Source organism: Schistocerca serialis, chromosome 3 (assembly GCF_023864345.2).
Source record: "Schistocerca serialis cubense isolate TAMUIC-IGC-003099 chromosome 3, iqSchSeri2.2, whole genome shotgun sequence".
Lineage (NCBI taxonomy): Eukaryota > Metazoa > Arthropoda > Insecta > Orthoptera > Acrididae > Schistocerca > Schistocerca serialis.
The window spans coordinates 606,442,851-606,464,704 of record NC_064640.1 but is presented as its reverse complement, the minus strand read 5'-3'; the positions used below and the strand labels follow the sequence as shown (position 1 = coordinate 606,464,704).

The following is a 21,854-nucleotide window of genomic DNA, read 5'->3' as shown; positions in this document are numbered from 1 at the left end:
TATGTTTGACATTTCCTTACCAACACAAACTACCTGTTTACGGTTGTTGAGATAAGCTTTTAATAGTCTGAGACTGTTTTCTTTGATGCCGTAGAATTCTAGTTTCTCTAGTAGTGGCATGTGCTCAACACAGTCGAAGGCCTTGCTTAGGTCACAGAATGAGACCTGAGCAAAGCCTTTGTTCTCAAAAACTTTGAGGATGTAACTGACTACCGTGTTGATTGCATCAATGGTCGACAGATTCTTCCTAAACCCGTATTGTGTAGCATTAATTATTCCTAGATTCTCAAAGTGAGATGATAATTGTTGGTACATGATGCATTCTATTACCTTGGAGAATATGGGTACTATTGAAATAGGCCTGTAGCTAGATGGAGAGTCTTTATCTCCCTTTTTGTATACTGGGACGATCCTAGACAGTTTTAACTCATCAGGAAAATATCCCTCAAGTAAGCACTTGTTTATGCAATGGGTTAAGGGGTAGAGAATGCAGTCACACACTTTTTTTAGCAGGTTGGATGATATGCCATATATATCTAAGCTATCAGATGATTTCAGTTGTTTTATGATCCCTTGTACATATCTAGGTGATACTTCGGAGAAGGTTACCATGCTTGTATTTAGTGACTGTCTACCCCAATTTTGGGAGAGTAACTCTGATGGACTAACGTCTGGTTTGATAATTGTGTCTCCTATTTCTTTCACTGATTTAATAAAAAACTCATTGAGTGTTTGTGGTGGGATATTAATTTTGTCTTTTTTAGTATCTCTGGCAGCACTGTTAATTACTTTCCAAGCAGTTTTGCATTTATTGGTGGAATTATGTATGCTGTTGGCATTGTAGGTTTTTTTGGCTTGCAGGATGGCTTTTTTGTATTCATTCCTGCATTACACATAGGCTGATTTGGCACAGTCAGACTTCATACTATTGTATATGTTGTACAGTAACAAAACTTGTTTCTTTAGATCTGTCAGCTGTTTAGTGTATATTTTGTCTGTTTTGAGATCTGGATTTGTGGCTGCTGTCCATTATTTTGATTTTCTTTATGGGAATACTATGGTTAAACAGGGTCACTATAGGGACCAACAAAATGAGAGGCAGCAGTTGTAGAGACACTGATTTCATATTTTGGAGGATAAGACTTTTGTTCGATCCAGCCAACCTAACTTAGGTTTTCCACAGTTTTCTTACATCATATCACACAAATGCTAGTATGGTTCCTTCATCGAGAGATATTCCATGGATCATATTTGCAGCCTTTGAGTATGACATGGAACAGCAGCTTTCAATTATAGTGCACCTTCTAAGTGCCTCCCCCAATCCATACAGTAATTTACACACACACACACACACACACACACACACACACACACACACACACACACACACACCATACTACATGTGTGGAGTAGGAGTAGTTGTCAAGCAGGTATGATTTCAGCTTGTGTTTGATGTTAATTTTAGTATCCACTAAATTCTTTACATCACTCAGTACTTGGTCCATAAATTTTATGGTTGACTACCTCACTCCTTCCTATGCCATACTAAGTCTGAGTGAAGAATACCGTAAATCATTTCTCCTTCTAGTGTTACTATATTTATGAATGGTACACACATTTTCAAAATGTGCCTGCTGACAATCAAGTTAATAAGGTAGTAAATGTACTGTGAGGCTGTTCTCAGTTTGCTCAACTGTTTAAAACGATTTCTACAAGAGCTTCTAGAATGGACACCATATATTATTCTTATTACGCATAGCTGAGCTAAAAATTCATTTTTCATCTCAAGGATAAGTTACCACCAGAATCTGATGCTATCACACATTAGTGAATGAAAATGGAGAAAATTAACTTTTTTTTATATTTTCATCTGCAAAATCTGATATTATCTGTAATACAAAAGCTCCACAGATTAGTTGTTTAAGAAGATCTGTAGCATGTGACTTCTAGTTCTGGTAACTGTCAATATACACAATCAAAAATATAGAAAATTCTGATTCATTAATTGATTAACTCTTTTACATTATTTCTAATGCTGAGGTCAAGCTTTGTGCAGTACTGAATTGCATAAAATGTGTTTTATTTAAATTCTTTGACATACCACTTTCAGACAACCAGTTAAAAACTTACAATAACATATTAATTGGTTTGTTAGTTACGTGTTCCATCAAACATGGAACAGCAGTTGAGTGTTTCTTCCCCCCCCCCCAAAAAAAAACAGTGTGGAACAAGTCAGTTCACAGGATATGTATTGTATGCAAGATTAGTTTCATTGGATACAACAAACTGGTCATTTACAAATTTTTAAATAACCCAATGGCCTAAATTTTAACAATAATTTCATATTTTTCAGTCCTACTCATGCAACTAAATTTAAAACCTGTCTCTCTCTTTTTTTTTAGGGCTAGCACTTTTTAAATCAAAATTTATCTGCAAAACTGAAGGAGTTGTCAAAAAGAGTGAGATTTAAAACGCTTTACTACTTGTCAGACATTTTATTATGTTACTTGGCAAATTACCAAAACTTTTTGCTGATGCATATTGAGCTACTTTTTAGGTCATTAACAGCTTTAATAATAACTAATAAATGCCATTTCCTTCAAGTGTAGATATGGCAATTGATGTAGCTCTCAAATTTTGTGAAAATATATATCGTGAAAGTTCAGTTAAAATGTCTAACTCCTTGAAGAGGTACCAACAAGATGTCAGCAGTGAACACACATTATTTTTACTACTCATTTTTCACAATTAAAAGGTTATTTTCAAATTGTACAGAAACCAGACTTCATTTATAAGAATCAAAGAACATGAAAGCATCGCTGTGACTGAGAAGGGAGTGAAACAGTACTGGCCTATCCCTGATGTTAGGTAACTTTTACATTCATCAAGCAGTAAAGTTTGGCTGAGAATGAAAATTAGCAAAGGGCACAAAAAATCAGGTTTTGATGAGGCACCGAATAATGTGTCACTTTTGTGCAAAAAATGTTCTCAAACTAGCCCTAAAAAACTGATGTTTTAAATTACAAATTAAGAAATTGTTCACGCAGGAAAACTGTACAAACATATCATTGTTTGACCATCAAACAGACTCATGTATGGACAATATGGTAATAAGCATCCCTGATGTAGAAAAACAACAGAAAGAGTTGAAAACAAATTTCCAGGTCCAAATGGAACCTCAATTCGGTTTTACAAGGAGCACTCTAAGGCACTTGTAAATCTCTCACCCAGTGCAAAGTCCCAAGTGACTGGGAAAAAGTGCACGTGACACCTGTGGTGTCACCGTCAGACACCACACTTGCTAGGTGGTAGCTTAAATCGGCCGCGGTCCATTTAGTACATGTCGGACCCGCGTGTCGCCACTGTGTGATCGTAGACCGAGCGCCACCACAAGGCAGGTCTCGAGATACGGAATAGCACTCGCCCCAGTTGTACGACGACTTTGCTAGCGACTACACTGACGAGCCTTTCTCTCATTTGCCGAGAGACAGTTAGAATAGCCTTCAGCTAAGTCCATGGCTACGACCTAGCAAGGCGCCATTAGCCTTACATAGTTTGATAGTGATCGTATGAAATGTCTCATCAAGAACGTTGTATTCACAACAAGGATAAATAAAAGTTAAGTATTCGAGGAGCTGCATACTTTTCTTATTAGCATTCAATACTTATCCTGTTCCAGAATTCACGCCCGTCTGCGTTAGATAGCGTGCATTTCGGCTTCCTCTATCTACAAGGTGTTGGCACATTTACCAACACATCAACACCTGTATATAAGAAGTGCATAAGAACAGGCACACAAAACTACTGACCAATATCCTAATGTCAATCTGCTGCAGAATCCTTAAACAAATTCTCAGAATGTAACAAATTTTCTAGAGGCCGAGAAGCTTATGTCCACTAATCAGCTCCTTGACACAGTCAAATCATTTAAATATCTGGCCATAACATGGTAAAGTGATATGAAATGGAACGAGCACATGAGGGTTGTGGAATGGTAAGGGATGCCAATGGTCAACTTTGGTTTACTGGGAGAATTCTGGGAAAGTGCGGTTGATTTGTAAAGGAGACAGCATATAGGATGCTAGTGCGACCTATTCTTGAATACCGCTTGAGTGTTTGGAATCCTTATCACATCAGATTATAAGAAGACATCGCAGAAATTCAGAGGTGGGCTGCTGAGTTTGTTACCAGTGGGTTCAAACAACACACAAGTGTTACTAAGATGCTTTGGGAACTCAAATGGGAATTCCTGGAGGAAAGACAATACTCTTTTCGAGGAACACTACTGAGAAAATTTAGAGTACCGGCATTTGAAACTGACTGCAGAAAAATTCTACTGCTGCCAACATCCATTTCACATAAGGACCATGAAGAAAAGATACAAGAAATTAGGGCTTATACTGAGGCATACAGATAGTTATTTTTTCTTATTTCTAAATGTGAGTGTACCAGGAAATGACTAGCAGTGCTACACAGTACTCTCTGCCATGCACCATGTGGTAGCTTGTGGAATATGTATATAGATGTGGATAAAATGACCAACAACTTTCCTGAGAAACTTAATTCTTTCACTAAATTTTACTGTATTTTCTTTGCTTTCGATGAGGATGTTAGTCTTTTTCATACTGCTTAATTGGCAATTTATATTCATGGAGCTGACAGTAGCCATATCATTACACAAGAGTGACTGGATTTAGTTCCAATGAAAAATGGAAGAGCAGTGCAAATAGTCCAGTGTTCATACTGGAGCAAGTCAGTGTTCACATTCACTATTTAAGTCTGTCTTGGATTTGCCAGTTAACAATGTGTTACCAAGTTACTTAAGTATAATGCTATTATAAGGTGAATGAAACTATATTATTCTACTTGGTATTTGATCCTAAACAAATGAGTCCTTACACTTCTGTAACTTAACCATTGATTCTATTTATTTGGTATTTTTCTCCTGATAGCCTATTTCTTGTGGTTATCCTATAATTTCAATCCATAAGGAATCTACATACTTGGTTGTGTGTGAGAAATGCCATTTCAGTTAACTTGCAACTGACATGACATGGTCATTAAAAGATTTGTCACAACTGTGTATATATTATATAATTTATTTATGTTCCAATTTCAGTGTTTTGAAAATGAACCATCCCTTTTGCTGCCCAGACACTGTCCTTATTAGTGACACCTGGGTAACTGAAGTTTACAGTATTTTAATTTTATCGTGTGAATTCAAACTGTATCATCATAACTCATATTCTTAACCACCCTGATAACAATTCACACAACCTTAAAGAAGTGTTTATAATGAGATGCAGTGGATGGGTCTCTTCTGTGTCATAATAGTTGATATAATTACCACTCTTCTATATGATACAACTTTTGAGATCCACAATATTGATGTTGTTGTCGTGTTTTGTTTTGTTTTGTTTCGTACAGTTCGGAAAAGGCAACACCATTTAAATGCGACAAATATCTATAACAGTACATCACACTTACTTACTCTACACTAGTTGCAATGTCCCACCATAAATGACCAATATAAATTTTATCAGTGATCATACTGCAGGTCAACAGGTCACTATATCTGTGGATCTTATGATTCTGTAAGGAATTACTAAGCTCTGTCACAACGAATCTGTCTACTAACGATAAATCAGTGAAAATGTAATCCAACACTGTACTGCTTCTTCCCAAATTCTTTGTAGCAAATTCACAGTGAGAACTACACTGAATGATAATATTGTGTGTTACTCCTCTTTCTCCTTTATAGAGTGTGCACTAGAAAATCAACACCTTTTCACCGATTTCCCCATTTCCCCAATGAAGTTTCTCTAGTATTGAAGTGACGGTGATGGTGGTGGTTGTTGTTGTTGTTACTGTCGTCGGGGGGTGGGGGGGGGGGGGGCGTGGGGGGGGGGGCCAAGGGGGGGGGGGGGGAGGACATAAATTTAAGTTAAATTCAAAACTGTTGAATGACACCTTCAATACAATAATATGAAACACTATTTAGCTTAAAAGATTATCATTTTTTGTATAAATTGTCACTTATCCGATCTGCAAGAGATGTCTGCAAAATAAATCACCTAATATGGATGTCAGAATGAGTGTATCACTTTCTCTTAACCTTGAAGATCGTGTTCCAATAAGTACAGTACATCTGAGTCCATATCTGTGAGATAAAACAAATGAGCATCTAAAGTAGAAGCACTGTGCTCAGTTTATCATCCACTGTTATGAAGTACTGAACTGCTATGATGCAGACAGCTAAGACTAAAATTAAGTAAACAGATCAAAAACTTACAATGGAAGAAGAAATGCAGTTCTACATGTGTACAATGTGAATTAGTATTCAGTCGATGGTTGAAAGTGAGTGACATGGGGTGAGGTGGGGAATCAAAACTATATATTTCTATGTCTGTGTGAAAAAATTGTTGAATGCTGCAAGTAGTGTTTCTAACACAACTAATATACAGTTGCCTTCTACGTTAATAGTATTTTTGTAAATGGTCTCTAAAACACAAAATAAGTTTTCCTAACACTTACTTCTTCATTACAGTTCATCACTTCAACACACAACTATTAGCTTCTATTAACATCCAATAAACTTCCTAGTAACTCTACAAGCTATGTTGTAAACAGCAGGCAACACTTATGGCTTGGTCTACAAAACCAAACCACTGTCTATATCAACATAGGTCTTTGGATGCTCACTTTCTTATATATGAGATAGTTGCACATAGTATGTCACTTGAACAAACTGTTCATTTACCGTATTTCATAAATTCTTCACAATACTTCACACAAAGTGTTCAAATTATCTACTTTCTATCAAGAAACAGGCTTCAATTCATCACCAAAGTAAGTCCCAGGAATGTGTGAATGCTCTAGGAATAGTGTGTACAGCCTCTCATGCTTTCACAGCTCACAGAAGAATGGATGCTTTGCCTGTAATACATGTTATACGAAGTGCAGTCTTGGGATACTCCTGCAAAAGAGATCCAATGGATTTAAATGTCAGGTGAGTATGGTGGTCAAGGAATTGGTCCACCTCTATCAATCCACTGACCACAGTAATGTGTTTTAAGCTACACTCAAGTCCACATATCAAAATGTTCAGAAGCATCAGTGTGCAGGAGGTATACCTTTCAATGAACTGCTAGTGATATTCTATCAATGAAGTGGGACAACATATTTCATACAAAATGTTTGAAGTTTATCTGTGTAGTCTTGAATGGTTTCACAAAGACTCACAACATGTGATCATCAACAATGCTGACCCATAAGTTGACTGACAACCTCTGTTGGTGCCAACTTTTAACCAGCACCTGGGATTTAACTATGCCCACAAAGACTGGATATGGAAATTCTCCATCTCCTCTGATATGAAGATGACCTACAGTGCACAACATCACTGCTGGAACGTTTGAACTGTTATCCTCGTACAACAATCAAGGTGTCCCAGTCGGTACCTGCTGTAAATTATATATGTACATCCAGTAGATCTTACAATCATGTGTGAAATGTTCATATACAGTGTCAGTTGCCTACTAGTGACTTGTCCACAATAATGTGAATAACACCTGTCTTGCCGCAGATGTTGCCTATTGGGTAGCTTCTGTTGTGTATTTCAGGTACAAAACATCTGCTTTGCTGGGAAACTTCCAGGTGTATGACATATGTCATTTGTGTTCACTGTAACTAGTACTTTTGACTTTTCTGTGATTATGAAACTACAGTAAATATGTGTGTGTTTCAAATGATACTTGGCTGAAGCTATGAGTGAATGATCATGAACCACTATTCTGTTAATAACTTGAAAGTGAGAGGAGATTCTTTTCTGCAAGGAAGTTCATTGTCTTATTGCAAGTAAAATTAAGATAGAAACTAAATTACATTGGAAATTAATATAAATAAATTAACACATTTAGAAATATTACCCCAGTTCCTCATTTGGTTCTATATCCCTGTTGGCAAAGAAGGCCATCCGTGGGAAATGGACATCTTGATGTTCTACAAATACTCTTATTGCCAATAGGTTTGGTGCACACATGTGATTTATGAAACGAGAAATGTTACCATAATACCGAGCGTCAATGCAGTATGTCTCTCCATCCTGGAAAACATTGCAAATACAATTTCAAATAATGTCCACAAGAGTACAAAAATGTGTGTGGGTTTTTTATGAGTTAATTTCCCGATTATTTGAGAATAAATTCATTTTTAAATAGTACAGAATAACCAATTCACATAAAAACCACCACATAGTAAAAGCAGGTTATGCCTGCCACAGTTTGTATATTTGCTGAATTTGTCAAAGTATCATATAATTTACTCACAGAATCTTACAAAATATCATGCAGATTTTAAGAAATGTGAAAACAGCAAATCTGTATGTACTTAACAACAGTGTAAAGCTATGTACCTAACAGGTTTTTTTTTTTTTTTTTTTTTTTTTCAGGCTCTCAAAAACAAGTGGAATTATTTCCACAATAACAGATTTGGTATTTTAATTCTGAGTTGGGAATATTTACAATAAATACAGGTGCTGTGCATCAGCCTAATATATTTCATGTTTGGAAATGAATGCTAATTAACTATAATTCCTGTTTTATTCCAGTCCACTAGTGTATCCATTATTTGTATTTTAAATAATTTTACACAACAGTGACAATTATACATTTTTATCAATAGATGAGGGCGTACTGAAAAATAACGCCTCCGAGTTTTTTTGTGAAAACTCTCTTGAAGTTTTTTAAATAAAACAAACATTATTAACATTTTACACCTTCATGGCTACATATTTGCATTCCTCCTCCATTACAGCACTCCAAATTGTAGCATATAAAATGTCGGAGTGGAACTTAACTATCTCGGTGCATGAGGAACAGTATGCTGCAATCGAGCCATGAATTCCAAGAGTTCGTGTACACATGGAACACCCTCTCCTTCAGCATGACAATACAGGACCATACATGAGCACTGTGACATCTGCAATAAGCTGACCCCTTGGGTTCACTGTTTTCTATCATCCTCAATATAGTCCCAACATGGCCCCATCCTATTTTTCCTGTTTACACAACTTAAAGAACACCGTCGAGGATTCCACTGTGATGGTGATGAACGGGTGCAGGCAGAAATGAGGCTGTAGCTCCATGAACAGTCATACATTCTACAGTGACGGTACCAACAACTGGTCTCCTGATGGAAGAAATGTGTTCATTGCCAGACAGACTATCTTGGGAAATAAATTTGTAGATGTGGAAAATAAAAGTGAAGAATAGTAACAATGTTTGTTTTATTTAAAAAGTTTTTGAGTTTTCACATAAAAGATTTGGAAGCATTACTTTTCAGCATGCTCTAGTATTACTTTAAAGTCAACCATAATGACAGAAACAAAGCTATGTTTTCATTAACATATAAACACCTTATGTCTTTGACGATTTTTGCTTTATGGGCAATAAGGTATGGTCCAGGGTATATTTCTCTGCCCAACAATTTGTCTTCCAATACTGGAGCCATCATCAGAGGCTATGAAGACACAGAAAGCAGTTACAAACTCAAACAAGCTCAGAATGCCAAACTGTTTATATGTATTTAGGGTACACAGTCTACAGGAAGCACCATACCTTAAATGATCTGGAGCTCCTAATGAAAAGAACCCACTAAAGGGATAGTTTTCCTTTCATTTGTAAAAGCAGTCATAGACTGCATCACCAGAGTACTCAGAAGACACAGCATTGACACAGTATTTAAACCGACATAAGAGGTGCGCGAATATTTGAACACTGTGAAGGACCTATTCCTGCCACTTGCCACAGCAGAAGTATATAAAATCCCTTGCTCATGCAGACAAATTTATGTACAAACTACAAAAAGAACTATTAACACCCACATTAAGGAACAGAAAATAAATTGTTGTCTACGAAAAACAGATAAATTGGTAGTAGGAAATCAGACACTGGCACCAGGGAACCAGCACATTCATTTCTCCAATACAACAGTTTTATTATGATCCAGTCATTACTATGCTAGGATGTACAGAACAGCCATAGAAATTCAAAAGCACAAAAACAATTTTACCAGAAAACAAGAATAACTGGAACTGGGCAAGTTGTGAGCCTTAGTGCTAAATAAAGGAAACAACACCAGCTCTTCACCACAACAAGATCCATAACACATGCTGGCGCAACTTTGCAATCTTAGACAGAGGTCTGACGACATCATAAACTGATTATGACGTGGATACATATAAACAGTTCAGCAATCAAGTTTGTCTGAGTTTCTAACTGCTTTCCTAGTCTTTAAAGCCTCTGATGGTGTTTTCAGCATTGGAGGATGAAACATCAGGCAGATAAATATGCCTTCAAACACAGCTTCATGCTCATAAAATGAAACTCACCAAGGACACAAATAGCAGCCACATAAGTCTGGATTTTCTGAACTTATGTCTCTTTTTAATTGCAAGGAAATGCTAAGTGATGCATCTACCCACATTTTGTTATGTATCTTGTTTGACTTTAAACTAATTCAGTGAATTAATATAAGACACTATGTTGTTATACAAGATGTTAAAAGGAGAAAGAAAGACTATTTTAAACGTTGTGCTCAAACCATTCATTGGATCACAGTTGGGAAGAGCAGTGCAAAATTTAAGCTAAAAAAAACAAGAGAAGTAAATAACATGGAACACAAAGCCACTATCATGGGGAAGTGGCCATGCAGTTACCAATTGTTTCAAAAGCAGTCCACAGTCGCACACTGTCAAAGTGGTTTAAAAGCAGGTCTTTCAATTATAGTACAGTTTAGGACCATGTGTGCAGTCTGTCACTAACTTCTATTTAAATGTTACCACTATTTTTGACACATTCACATATCAAAATAATATACATCACAATAAAGAATATATATGTTTCTCAAGCTGGATTTCCCTTATACACATATCGTTGAATCATTTTTTTAGTTCCTCTTCAACTTCGTGTTATATTGGTGTATGTATAAGTTCAGATCTGGAAGGCACAGAAATAATTTGGAAACTGAATGCTCATGTTTATCAATAATAACATCAGTTTTGACCAGTTTCTGTATTTTAACCTTCTCAATGAGACAATAATGTTCTGGATTTTAATGGATTCATGGAATGTAACTCCTGTCTGTGACAGGCAGCTGATAATCTTTGTTTCATAAAAATAAATACTTAATCACAGATTAATCTGCTTGAGAAGTGCAAAATCAGTTTGCTTCATTGTTGTTGCGTTCAAATTGCTCATAGTAAATAAAAATATCTGCCAATAACTTTTTAAAATTTTGCATCAAGCCGTTTACATGGGGGTGATGTGAAGTTTGTTGGCCTAACTTTTCATGTTTTTCCTATCTTATTCAAGAGCAGTTTGTGACAGAAAACAATATTTCTCCAGCTTATGTTACAAGATTGTTCATTGTAACAACAAGTCATGTCATCAAATGGCCTCCTTCTGTGAATCTAGTAGCCCAAATTTACAATACGCCTATTTGCTGACCACTGTAATATTTTGTGGTACTAATCAGCAGTTAGCTTGAACCTCGATCACCCACCATTAGTGCACCAGTGAAGTAAAGCAAGTCCCATGTCAGGAAATCACAAGGATGATGCATGGCGAGGAACAGAGCTCTGCCTTGCAAGCCTTGGAGCTCTCACATATGAATGTCAGCTGCATTCCCCACAGCACGGCCACATATTCTAGCACTGGCCAGATCAGTGATAGATCTAATGTGATACCACAGTGTGAGGGCAGAGTTAACTAAGTTTAATAAGGGGTACAGCACCCATAGACAGCCAAGCACTCCGCCCTAACCTCTTTGATACATGGCCCCCAGGTGAGATGCCTACCGAGGGTCGCCTCAAGATACTTCGCTGCGTGTGAGAGTGGTGTAAAGTGGGGGACGTTACTGAATGGGTTTTCTGGTATAAAAATTTGATTTTTATTTTTCACTTGATGTTCGTCAGTGCTTTTTGCCTGGCGGTAAGTTGCAGCGTCTCAGTCATGTTGCACAAAACCGCACAGAACCACCCTGAAACTCATGTGTTGAACCATCAGCAGCTAAACTGGCATGTTGCTGACAAGGTAACACTACTGAACTGCATGTCTTACGATATGACCAGCCAACAGGGAGGCTTGGAGGTGGTCAAGTGGGGGTGGAACAGTGGTCAGCTGCTGGGAGCAGACACGCCGTTCGCTCTCTTCTGCTGGTAGCTTTCAAACTGACCAGACGCCCTCCTCTCCTGCCCTCTTGGGCGGTAGCCCATTCAGTCCCGGTGGCTTCTCTAGGCCTGCCTGTTTATGGCATTAAACTCTAATCCATATAAAAATATGTTTTCTTTACTGGTGTCTACAGCTTTTCCCTCCTGGCCGAGCCTGACGCTTTAACAACTGGTGTCAGAAGTGGCATGGCTCACCGTTAGGCCCGTCTCATTTGAAGTTTAACCAGCCATACCGTATCTACTGAAGCTGCCAGCACTACTTCACACTTGACATGCCAGATGCGATGTGCCATGCAATAATAAACGCACACATTCGTGGCATCGCCACGCAGCATTCCGCTGTTTGGCACTTTTCTCCAAGCAGCTGCCGCAGCCAACGCCAGGCCACGTGGCTGGGTGCCTCGCCGCACGTCACCACCAGTGACCACGTTGCTGCCACCCCACGCAGTCCAGGACCGTGCTATGCTGCAGGAAGCCGCCTTCTACGCCACGCCGTGGTACGGACACGTTCCGGGCAGCTAGCTGAGACACGGTGCCTGGCCGTCGACACCACCACCCTCACCTCCGCCACCGTCACCCAACACACCACTGCCACAACTTCTCTAAGTTCGTCACTTCACTTTTCCAAGCCAACACCTCCATGCTGTCAGCTATGCCATTGTCCCATCCAATACAGGTCCTTTCTTTCTTTCTTTCTTTTCCTGCTCCGATTGTAAAGTTTCCAGCGAGCACTAGGTGCCCTAGCATTGTAACCATGCCTCAAACCCATAGTACCGCCAATGGCAAAGACAACTCCCCACCTATGGGAAAACCAGACCCAGTAGCTGCCCTCCAAGCAGAAATCGACAAATTACTATTACAGAAGATAGACTTAATAGAAGGATGCCAAAAATTGGCTTAAACCCAGTCTGCCAGTTTAAGAGTGCCAGAAACACACCCTGCTACGCTGCAAATGATGGCTGCAAGCACCTCCAGTAGCATAGTACCCCAGCCATACATTGCCACCTTGGCTGACAGTTTCCCTGCAGTCAACTTTACCTCAACATTTTCCAGAAACCCAAAGTACATATAAATTTATTTTTGCAAACTGTCCGAGATGTAGGCCACGCTTGCACTTGGCCAGACGATTTCCTGGTGAATGTACTCTGCCTTACATTGTCAGGTGACACCCGCACCTATATTGAATCAGTGCACATCCTTAGGGACAACACCTCTTTCGCCACGTTAAAAGCTGGGTTGAAAGAAAGGTATTCGAACCGACGTGACGCACACTATTACAGGGATAAGTTATCTACCCTCTGCCAGAAGCAAGGGGAGGACGTATAGGCATTTGCTGACCGAATCCGCACTGTGGCTAGCCGCACTTACACGCTGGGTTCGGATCCCGCATGTAACGAAGTGTTAATCGAGCAAGTGGAAGCCTGCTCAATTGACGTATTTATACATGGAATCGACCCATATGTGGGAGGGGAGGTCAAAGTAGCATCACCCGCCTTGTTGCATGATGCCACACGACTTGCGATGATACAGGAGGAGGTAGCACATTCTGTTGCTAGTTCGGCGCACCCAGACGAACAGCCGCGTCCAATTTTCAAATACGAGCAGGCATGCCAATGCAGCCGAAAGGCAGGCCATGTTGCCGCACAGTGTCATGCACCTTATTGCTTTCAGTGTGGAATCATAGGGCACATGAGTAAAAACTGCCCGCAGAACTTAGGAAACAGGGGGCCCTTGTACAACCAACAGAGGGAGCAATCCACCAACAATCCTCCACGACCACAAAGACAGCCGGGAAATGGTTGAGGGGCAAGTCATGCCGCGAGACTGTGCCCCCTGTAAAACTTATGCATCCAGCCGGCCATGGTGTCTTAAATGAGGTGGCAAGTATTGTCCTCAAGGTAAAATTAGAGGAAAGAAGGTAAGAATACTTACTGACACGGGAGCAAAAACTAGCGTGTTACTCGTAGGGCACGGGGATAGATAAGTGTTAAAACCACCTCTTCACCACATTAATGGTCTGAGTGACGAGATAATCATACCCTCTGGGTATCGTCAAGTTAAGTTGAAAATCGGAGAGAGCTACTACCCTTTTGACATGGACGTAATTCGGAAACAAAGGCAAGATTTCAAAGTCATCCTGTGGAGTGATTTCCTTCACCACTACCAGAGTGTAATTGATTACAGAATACAAACCGTCTGTCTCGGTGAGGAAACCCGTCATTTCATCACAAGGAATTTGTGAAACGCGGCCAGATCCACAGGTTCCTTCCACACAAATGTGGGTGTTACATACAACTACCTCTGTTAGAATAAGCGGTGGCACGGGATGCATTCTCTCGCTCGGGGTCAAATCCCGCGAACCGCCGAGAACAGCCGTATCGGTGGATCCTCTTCGTCAAAACGATGTCCTAGACAGATTACAGGTCCACGTTAAACGTGGTTTAACTACAGCAGAAGTGCAGGGGAAGAAATTTTACGTTCCTGTCTGTTTGGACAATTTTGGAACGAAGGAGGTAGAGAGTCCCAGTGGCACCATTACAGCTAGCGGCCACGAGATTGAAGAAACCCAGACTGTACAAGAGAAGCCAAAATCTAACCAAAAACACTGGCTCCCAGAACATGACATATGTCATATAGCTCCCATGCTCAAAGACAAATTTAAGGATAAGTTAGCTTATCTGCCTGCGGCTGCCCAAAACAAATTCCATCTTGGAAGAGCACTCCTGGTTATTCCAGGAAAGGCGTTATTTGCCAGCTACTGACTTTGTTAACCATGAAATTCCTAACGGAGATGCAAAGCCCATTGCACAGAAACCATATAGAATACCGTATCACCTCCAGCCTGTTGTGGAGAAAACTATCCAACAGCAGCTAGAGGCAGGGATAATACAACCTTCCGCCAGTCCCTGGTCGTCCCCGATCATTGTGGTCCCCAAGAAGTCAATAAACGGAGAGAAGACCTACCATCTTTGTGTCGATATGAGAGCAGTAAATAAGGTAACCACTCCTGATACTTACCCTCTCCCCCGTATCAATGAAACACTGGACAGGTTAGGGAATTGTAAATACTTCACTACCCTTAACATGAAGAGTGGGTACCACCAAATACCGATTACACCACAGGACAGGCCAAAAACAGCGTTTGTAGTTCCCTCTGGTCTATATTAATTTCTGAGAATGCCATTCGGGTTGCGCAATGCGCCAGCCACTTTCCAAAGATTTGCCGACCTATTACTTAGAGGATTGAAACCGACAATATGCCTAGTGTATCTAGATGATATCATTGTTTTCTCCAGGACCATAGATGAGCATGTTACCAGGTTAAGAAATGTCTTGTCTAGACTAAGAAGCGCTAATCTAAGATTAAAGATAGAGAAATGATATGTTTACCCAATAGAGATGAGTTGAATGTGCCCCTGAAGTAGAGAAGAAGTATGCTACCCTCTCGCTGTAGAGCAGTAAGCGGGAGAGATTTTGTGGTAGGAGAGATGTGATTTTCACCCAAGTAAATGAAGAATAGCAGTTAGCACCCCCACATGGGTGTTGCACATTTAACAGTTCACCCAGATGAATTTAGGTTTCATTATTATTCACCCTACTTCTTACAAAGTAATTGATTGAGGAAGTGAAGTTGTTACGAGCGAGAACAAAAATCGACACTGCTACCATTTGGGTAACAGTGTCCCAATGTGCATTTAGGAAGTGAGAAAAACCTGTTTGTTTATTCAAACAAAGATGCCCACGATGTTGCAAGATGGAAGCTCCCGCTGAAATAAGCACTTGTTTGTTAATGATTAGCGCCCATGGTGTGACATCATCGCCCAAGCACATTAACGCAGTATCTTGTGAAAATATATTATACACTACAGTAGATTATTGACCACTATTGCAGTAGTTCGCGCCCTCTTTTTCATAACTCACCCTGTTACTTCAGGGATCTTAGGCATTTTGTAGTAATTACCCTCTCGAGAAGTAATCGCCCTATGTCTTCCTCACCTGTGCATTGCACTGGGTTCCTAGCTTTGCTTTGAGTTGCTTGTTCCCACCTCAACCATTACTTTCTACCTCCCTCCTCCAGGGCCATGTGCCTTACACATTGTGGTTAGCGCCCACAGAGTGCCCAGCTGATGGGTTTATTCTTTCAATATTCACTTTTGTAAACCGATCGCCTCCCTACCTCTTTCATCTGTGCGTCATTGCCTCCCCCCAGGGGAGGAGGGGGGGGGGGGGAGGGGGGAAGGAAGCCTTTTATATTCCAATACAGCTACTACAGTTGGAATTTCACTGTTGTCGCCACATTCAGCCTTCTGCGCTCCTCTAGCAGCATTCATTCTGCACCCTGTCTGTTTTTAGGCTATTCACTTATTGCAATCAGAGGTCCAATCAGTATCATGCCCTTAGACTATTCACTTATTGCAATCAGAGGTCTAATCAGTATCATGCCCTTAGACTATTCACCCATTGCAATCCCTTGTACGGAAACCTGGCTGTACCATATAGTCAGGGATTTGATCAGTGATGATACAACTGTAGCAACACGACACCCCCCCCCCCCCTCCCCCCTACTTTTCCCTGGCATGAGGGCTAAGCAGAACTGCTTTACAGCACAGCTTACCTCTACTTTTCCCTGGCATAAGAGTTAAGCAGAGCTGTTTCCGAACCAACAACACAAACATACATTCACACACTAGTAACCCCAGATATCTGCCACTGTTCTCCAACACTGACACTTCCTACTGTTGACGCTATGTGACTTTCATAGTCCCGGCCAATGAGATGCCCCACTCCCAAACCCACTAGCTCGTGGTTTGTGACTGATTTTACTGTATGGCTTACGAGCCGCCCGAGAAGTTTTCTCGAAAGTCCACCACCCATCTTCATATAGTATTAGTAATTACCTGCACCCATGAGCAATTTGCTACATGATCGTTACGTCATAACTGACTCACACCTGTACCCCATCTATTTTGTTTTTAAGGAGATCATATACCTTCCCCAAGCTGCTGTGTAGTTGATTCACTGCTGATTAACAAAGACCAGACCTGTTCTGACCCATGGTAAACCCAGCTTAGTAGAGACCAAATTTCGTTGACTCGGTTCCTTACTCTCCTGCTAGGCCGGCGGTATGCGACCTATTCTGCTGTGGAAGTCCCTGTGGACGGTACGCTCTACTGCCGTATTACTCGCTGCAGATTTTTTTTTGCCCCTCCCCGCCCCCCTTTCTCTTACCCTACTGCTGGGTCAACGTGTCTATTCTGTCTTTTTCCTTTCTTCAGTCAGGGCAGGGTAGCTAGGCTATGCCTTCCGACAGGATTACAGGAACTAATATAACCCTGTATATTAGGCACGTTTTTCCAGCCATTTTATAGAGGTATCACTCCTCCCTTAAGTGCAGTGGCCCATTAACTATTTTCTGAGGTACCACTCTTGGCAAAAAAATTGTGTTTCAGCTAGTTATCCGAGCAAGTGTCCAATCACCCAGTAGACGTAGTGTGTATCCTATTCCATATCTCCGTACCCTGCAACTAGTATCACTGCTGAATCAATTTTATTCTGAAACCTGTTACCTGAGCCTGCTCCCAATTATACTCCATTCCTTACTCTTTAACATGAACACCTTCCCAGTTCGCCGTGGGTGGGTCTCTCGGCAGAACTGGCCAGTATGTTGGGCGACCCTGGAATTGCGATCGCGGGCGGCAGTACACGAATATACCCAGAACAAACTCCAAGTTAAACACAACATGATTTTTCCCATTGGTCAAATCCCTTTTCTTCCTAAACCCCAACATCCAGTACTAAAGCTTTCGATTCAGCGAATCACTTATGAAACCCCTACATACAGTGAACTCCACCTACAGATTGATTGCAGGCATTTATTAATGCAACCCCTCATTGTTGCACCCTCTCCAATCAAAATTACGAGTAAGCACGACAATACCGCCCTCATTCCCTCACTACCCTGTTGCTAGTGACGTCTACCCCTGCAGTTCTTTGAAATCCTTCCCGACCATTTATTCTTTTTCTGTCCATGCCTTCTGTTTTTCGTAAGTGGTAGTTCCTTGATTGGTTAACTCAATGCACGATGCTACGAGATAACTTCCAGCTGTTAACCCCCAGAGGACAGCGAAGTTTTGTTGATGATGAAAAAGATTTGATTTGTTTCACCCAGTAAATTGATTTGTGTACAGGCAAGAGTGACTGTGTGTGTGTGTGTGTTGTTGTAGGTGATGCTAAACGGTCTGTTTTATGCTGTCACTCCGAGGTCAGAGCAAAACCATTAGCCATGATTCACTTTACGATGCAGTGAGTCTCCAGTTAATACAAAGTTTTGGAGTCATTTAAATTGCATGTTATGCTACCAGTGAACGCCTATTATAAGCAGAGCATGGTGCAAACACAAGGACCGGCACAGCTGTCACCTTGTGATAAGCCAGTCATGTCCCCGAACACTACCACTTCCTCCCTATTCTTCGCCTTGTCTGCTGCAATGAATTCTAATTTTCATATGATTTATTCGTCATTCATTGTATAAGTTTTGAGTGACAATGTACGGAGAGTACTATATAGAGTATAACTCTGTTATGAATACTTTCGAGCAACTCACCAATACCATGTGCTACTTAACGGTAGCGGTTCACTATTTAATAGCTCTCCCTGTAATACCACTACCCCTGCTGAGGAGGTGTTTGCACACTTGTCCTAGCTCTGTATATATTCCTTTAGAAATTATCTTTATTGGTGTATCACTATGAGTAGCATTTAGAAAAGGATTTTTTGTGCGACTTCGGTTGCCCCCTTCTGCTGTCCCTGCACAGCAATCTCCTGGGGAATACCATTTTATGTTGTGAAATGGAAGCAAGAGTGTTCCTTGCTGCCCCCATACTGTAGTAGTCACTAAAGGATAGTAGTGAGTAGAAAGGAACAGTAAATAAGTAAAATCTACCCAAAAGAAGAGGCATGGCCCTCCTTTAGATGTAAGCAACAAACCATGCGTGTTAAGTGTTACACCAGTGTTAACCCCTTCCGCCCTCCCCCCTCTTGATGTGTGCATCGACCCTTGCAGAACCGTCCGCTTATACGCTCCGGCGGAAGTTGCAGTGCATCACAGCGCGTTGCTGCCTGCCGTAGTCAGCGACCTCCACTGCTGCCACCGCCAACAGCTGCAACCAGAGTGCTACTCGCAGTGTCCCACACCACCGCCACACCATCCGCCGTCATCCAAATTTTATCAAGCAAGAATTCATTCATTTATCACCTAATTATGGTCCTTTTTTAATATAAATCTAACATTTAAACGCAAATAATCAAGATGTATTGTTAAAATTATGTAAGGCTGTCCTTGCAAGAGCCCCTTAGTAACCATCCCCCATGCTTCACTCCTCTCTCTCTCTCTCTCTCTCTCTCTCTCTCTCTCTCTGTGTGTGTGTGTGTGTGTGTGTGTGTGTGTGTGTGTGTGTGTGTGTGTGAGAGAGAGAGAGAGAGAGAGAGAGAGAGAGAGAGAGAGAGAGAGAGAGATCAAAAGTATACATTTTTCATATTAGGTGCATTGTGCTGCCACATAATGCAGGTACTCCGTATCTGCAACCTCAGTAGTCATTAGACATCGTGAAAGAGCAGAATGGGGCACTCTGCGGAACTCACAGACTTCAAACATGGTCAGGTGATTGGGTATCACTTGTGTCATATGTCTGTACATGAGATTTCCACACTCCTAAACATCCCTAGGTCCACTGTTCCCGACTTGATAGTGAAGTGGACATGTGACGGGACACGTACAACACAAGAGCGTACAGGCTGTCGTCGTCTGTTGACTGGCAGAGACCACCAACAGTTCAAGAGGGTCTTAATGTGTAATAGGCAGACATCTATCCAGACTATCACACAGGAATTCCAAACTGCATCAGAATCCACTGCAAATACTATGACAGTTAGGTAGGAGGTGAAAAAACTTGGATTTCATGGTCGAGGGGCTGCTCTTAAGCCACACTTCATACCAGTAAATGCCAAAGGACTCATCGTTTGGTGTAAGGAGCATAAACATTGGGCCTTTGAACAGTGGAAAAACATTGTGCGGAGTGACGAATCACAGTACACAATGTGGCGATCCGATGCGAGGGTGTGGGTATGGCAAATGCCCAGTGAGCGTCATCTGCCAGCTTGTATAGTGCCAACAGTAAAATTCGGAGGAGGTGGTGTTATGTTGTTGTCGTGTTTTTCATGGAGGGGGCTTGCACCCCTTGTTGTTTTGCATGGCACTATAACAGCACAGGCCTACATTGATGTTTTAAGCACCTGCTCAGGTGTTTTGAGGGTAATTGAGGCATATGCTTACATCAGTGATATTCTCTACAGTGGCATATGCAATGTTTGACAGATCAGTACAGACCTGGCCAATGGTACCTTCTTCCAAATCAAACCAGGGTTACTGGAAACCCCAAATAACCTGATATCAGAGAATCATGAAAATACTTCAATATGTCTGGCTGTAAATGAGATGAGATGACAATCATCATCGGCCATAATTCCTTTTTTACAATGTTCCACCTGTTACTGTCCAGTTCTTCTTTCACAGCTTCTTTCTTCTCTAATGCCTCTATAATCTTCAGTAATGAAAGATCTTCACAAAGTAGAACTGCAATATTCATTACTGCAGTGATGACTAGGATTTCACCAGTAAGCAAATCTTTCTCCAATGTATTCCGTGAAAGGCAGTTGACATCCTTCTGCTTGCATCCATTTTTGTATATTACTCTGGTGTCATATTCCTGAAGCTTCAGTCCCTACCTGGCTGTTCATCCTGTTGAAAATGATTCAGAATTGACTAAAAAGACCTACTGTAACTAGGTCAACAACTCTCATGACTGTACTAGAGTCAGTGATAGCTCTTCTTGAAGGTGCTTAAAGTGTCCCTCAGGAACTCATTAATAATATTATTATGTCCACTGTGCAAATGTAAATCAGTGTTTGACATCTATGCCAACCCCAAACCATGTTAGCCAACAGTTGATATGGCTACTTTGGCTGTTTCTGTCCCATTAATCCTACGCAAAACATGTTTTCATGTGTTGAGCCAATTTACAAGAATTATAAAAACTTGAATCAGTATATTCCATCATTTTATTTCATTTCTGCTAGTGTCTTTTCCAGTGTAGTTAGTTATTACACGTTCCATGGACCACAATTTTGATCTGTTGCTATGATGTAGAAGGTTTCAATTAATTTAAAATGTAAATCACTCTCTTAGTGATATCTCTCTCTCTCTCTCTCTCTCTCTCTCTCTCTCTCTCTCTCTCTCTCTCTCTCTCTCTCTCTCCCCCACCCCCACCCCCACCCCTCCATCCCCCACCCACTCACAAGGGGCCAGAGTGGCTTACTATTTATTTCCTTGACATCTTGACACAGTGTGTGATATCTTGTTTGATGCCACAACTGTTTTCATTAATGAACCTGTATCTATGTCAATATTAAATAGAAAAAAGTTAATCAATGAAGAAAGTTATGGAAGCTTTTCAGTCTAGAAAATCAAATTTGTTCTGTCATAGCCTTAACACAATGTTTATTTTCCATTGTTTGAAACTTTGGTGACAAATTTAACATTTCATGTGCAACAACCAGACAGCGATAA

At 40.7% G+C, this 21,854-nt stretch overlaps 1 protein-coding gene across 5 annotated transcripts in view; it reads right to left on the bottom strand.

Moving 5' to 3' along the window:
* Positions 1 to 21,854, bottom strand: part of LOC126470490 (histone-lysine N-methyltransferase EHMT2) — a 279,877-nt gene that overhangs the window by 15,763 nt on the left and 242,260 nt on the right. For 4 of the 5 annotated variants that reach the window (XR_007586217.1, XM_050098362.1, XM_050098361.1 and 1 more), the window contains one exon: positions 7,929 to 8,104. Coding sequence is in view for 3 of the 5 variants with exons in the window: in XM_050098362.1 (XP_049954319.1) it covers positions 7,929 to 8,104 (176 nt within the window). In the remaining 2 variants the exon portion in view is untranslated. Of the gene's footprint in view, positions 1 to 7,928; positions 8,105 to 21,854 lie in introns of those variants that run through there. The other variant, XR_007586218.1, reaches the window with a different exon arrangement.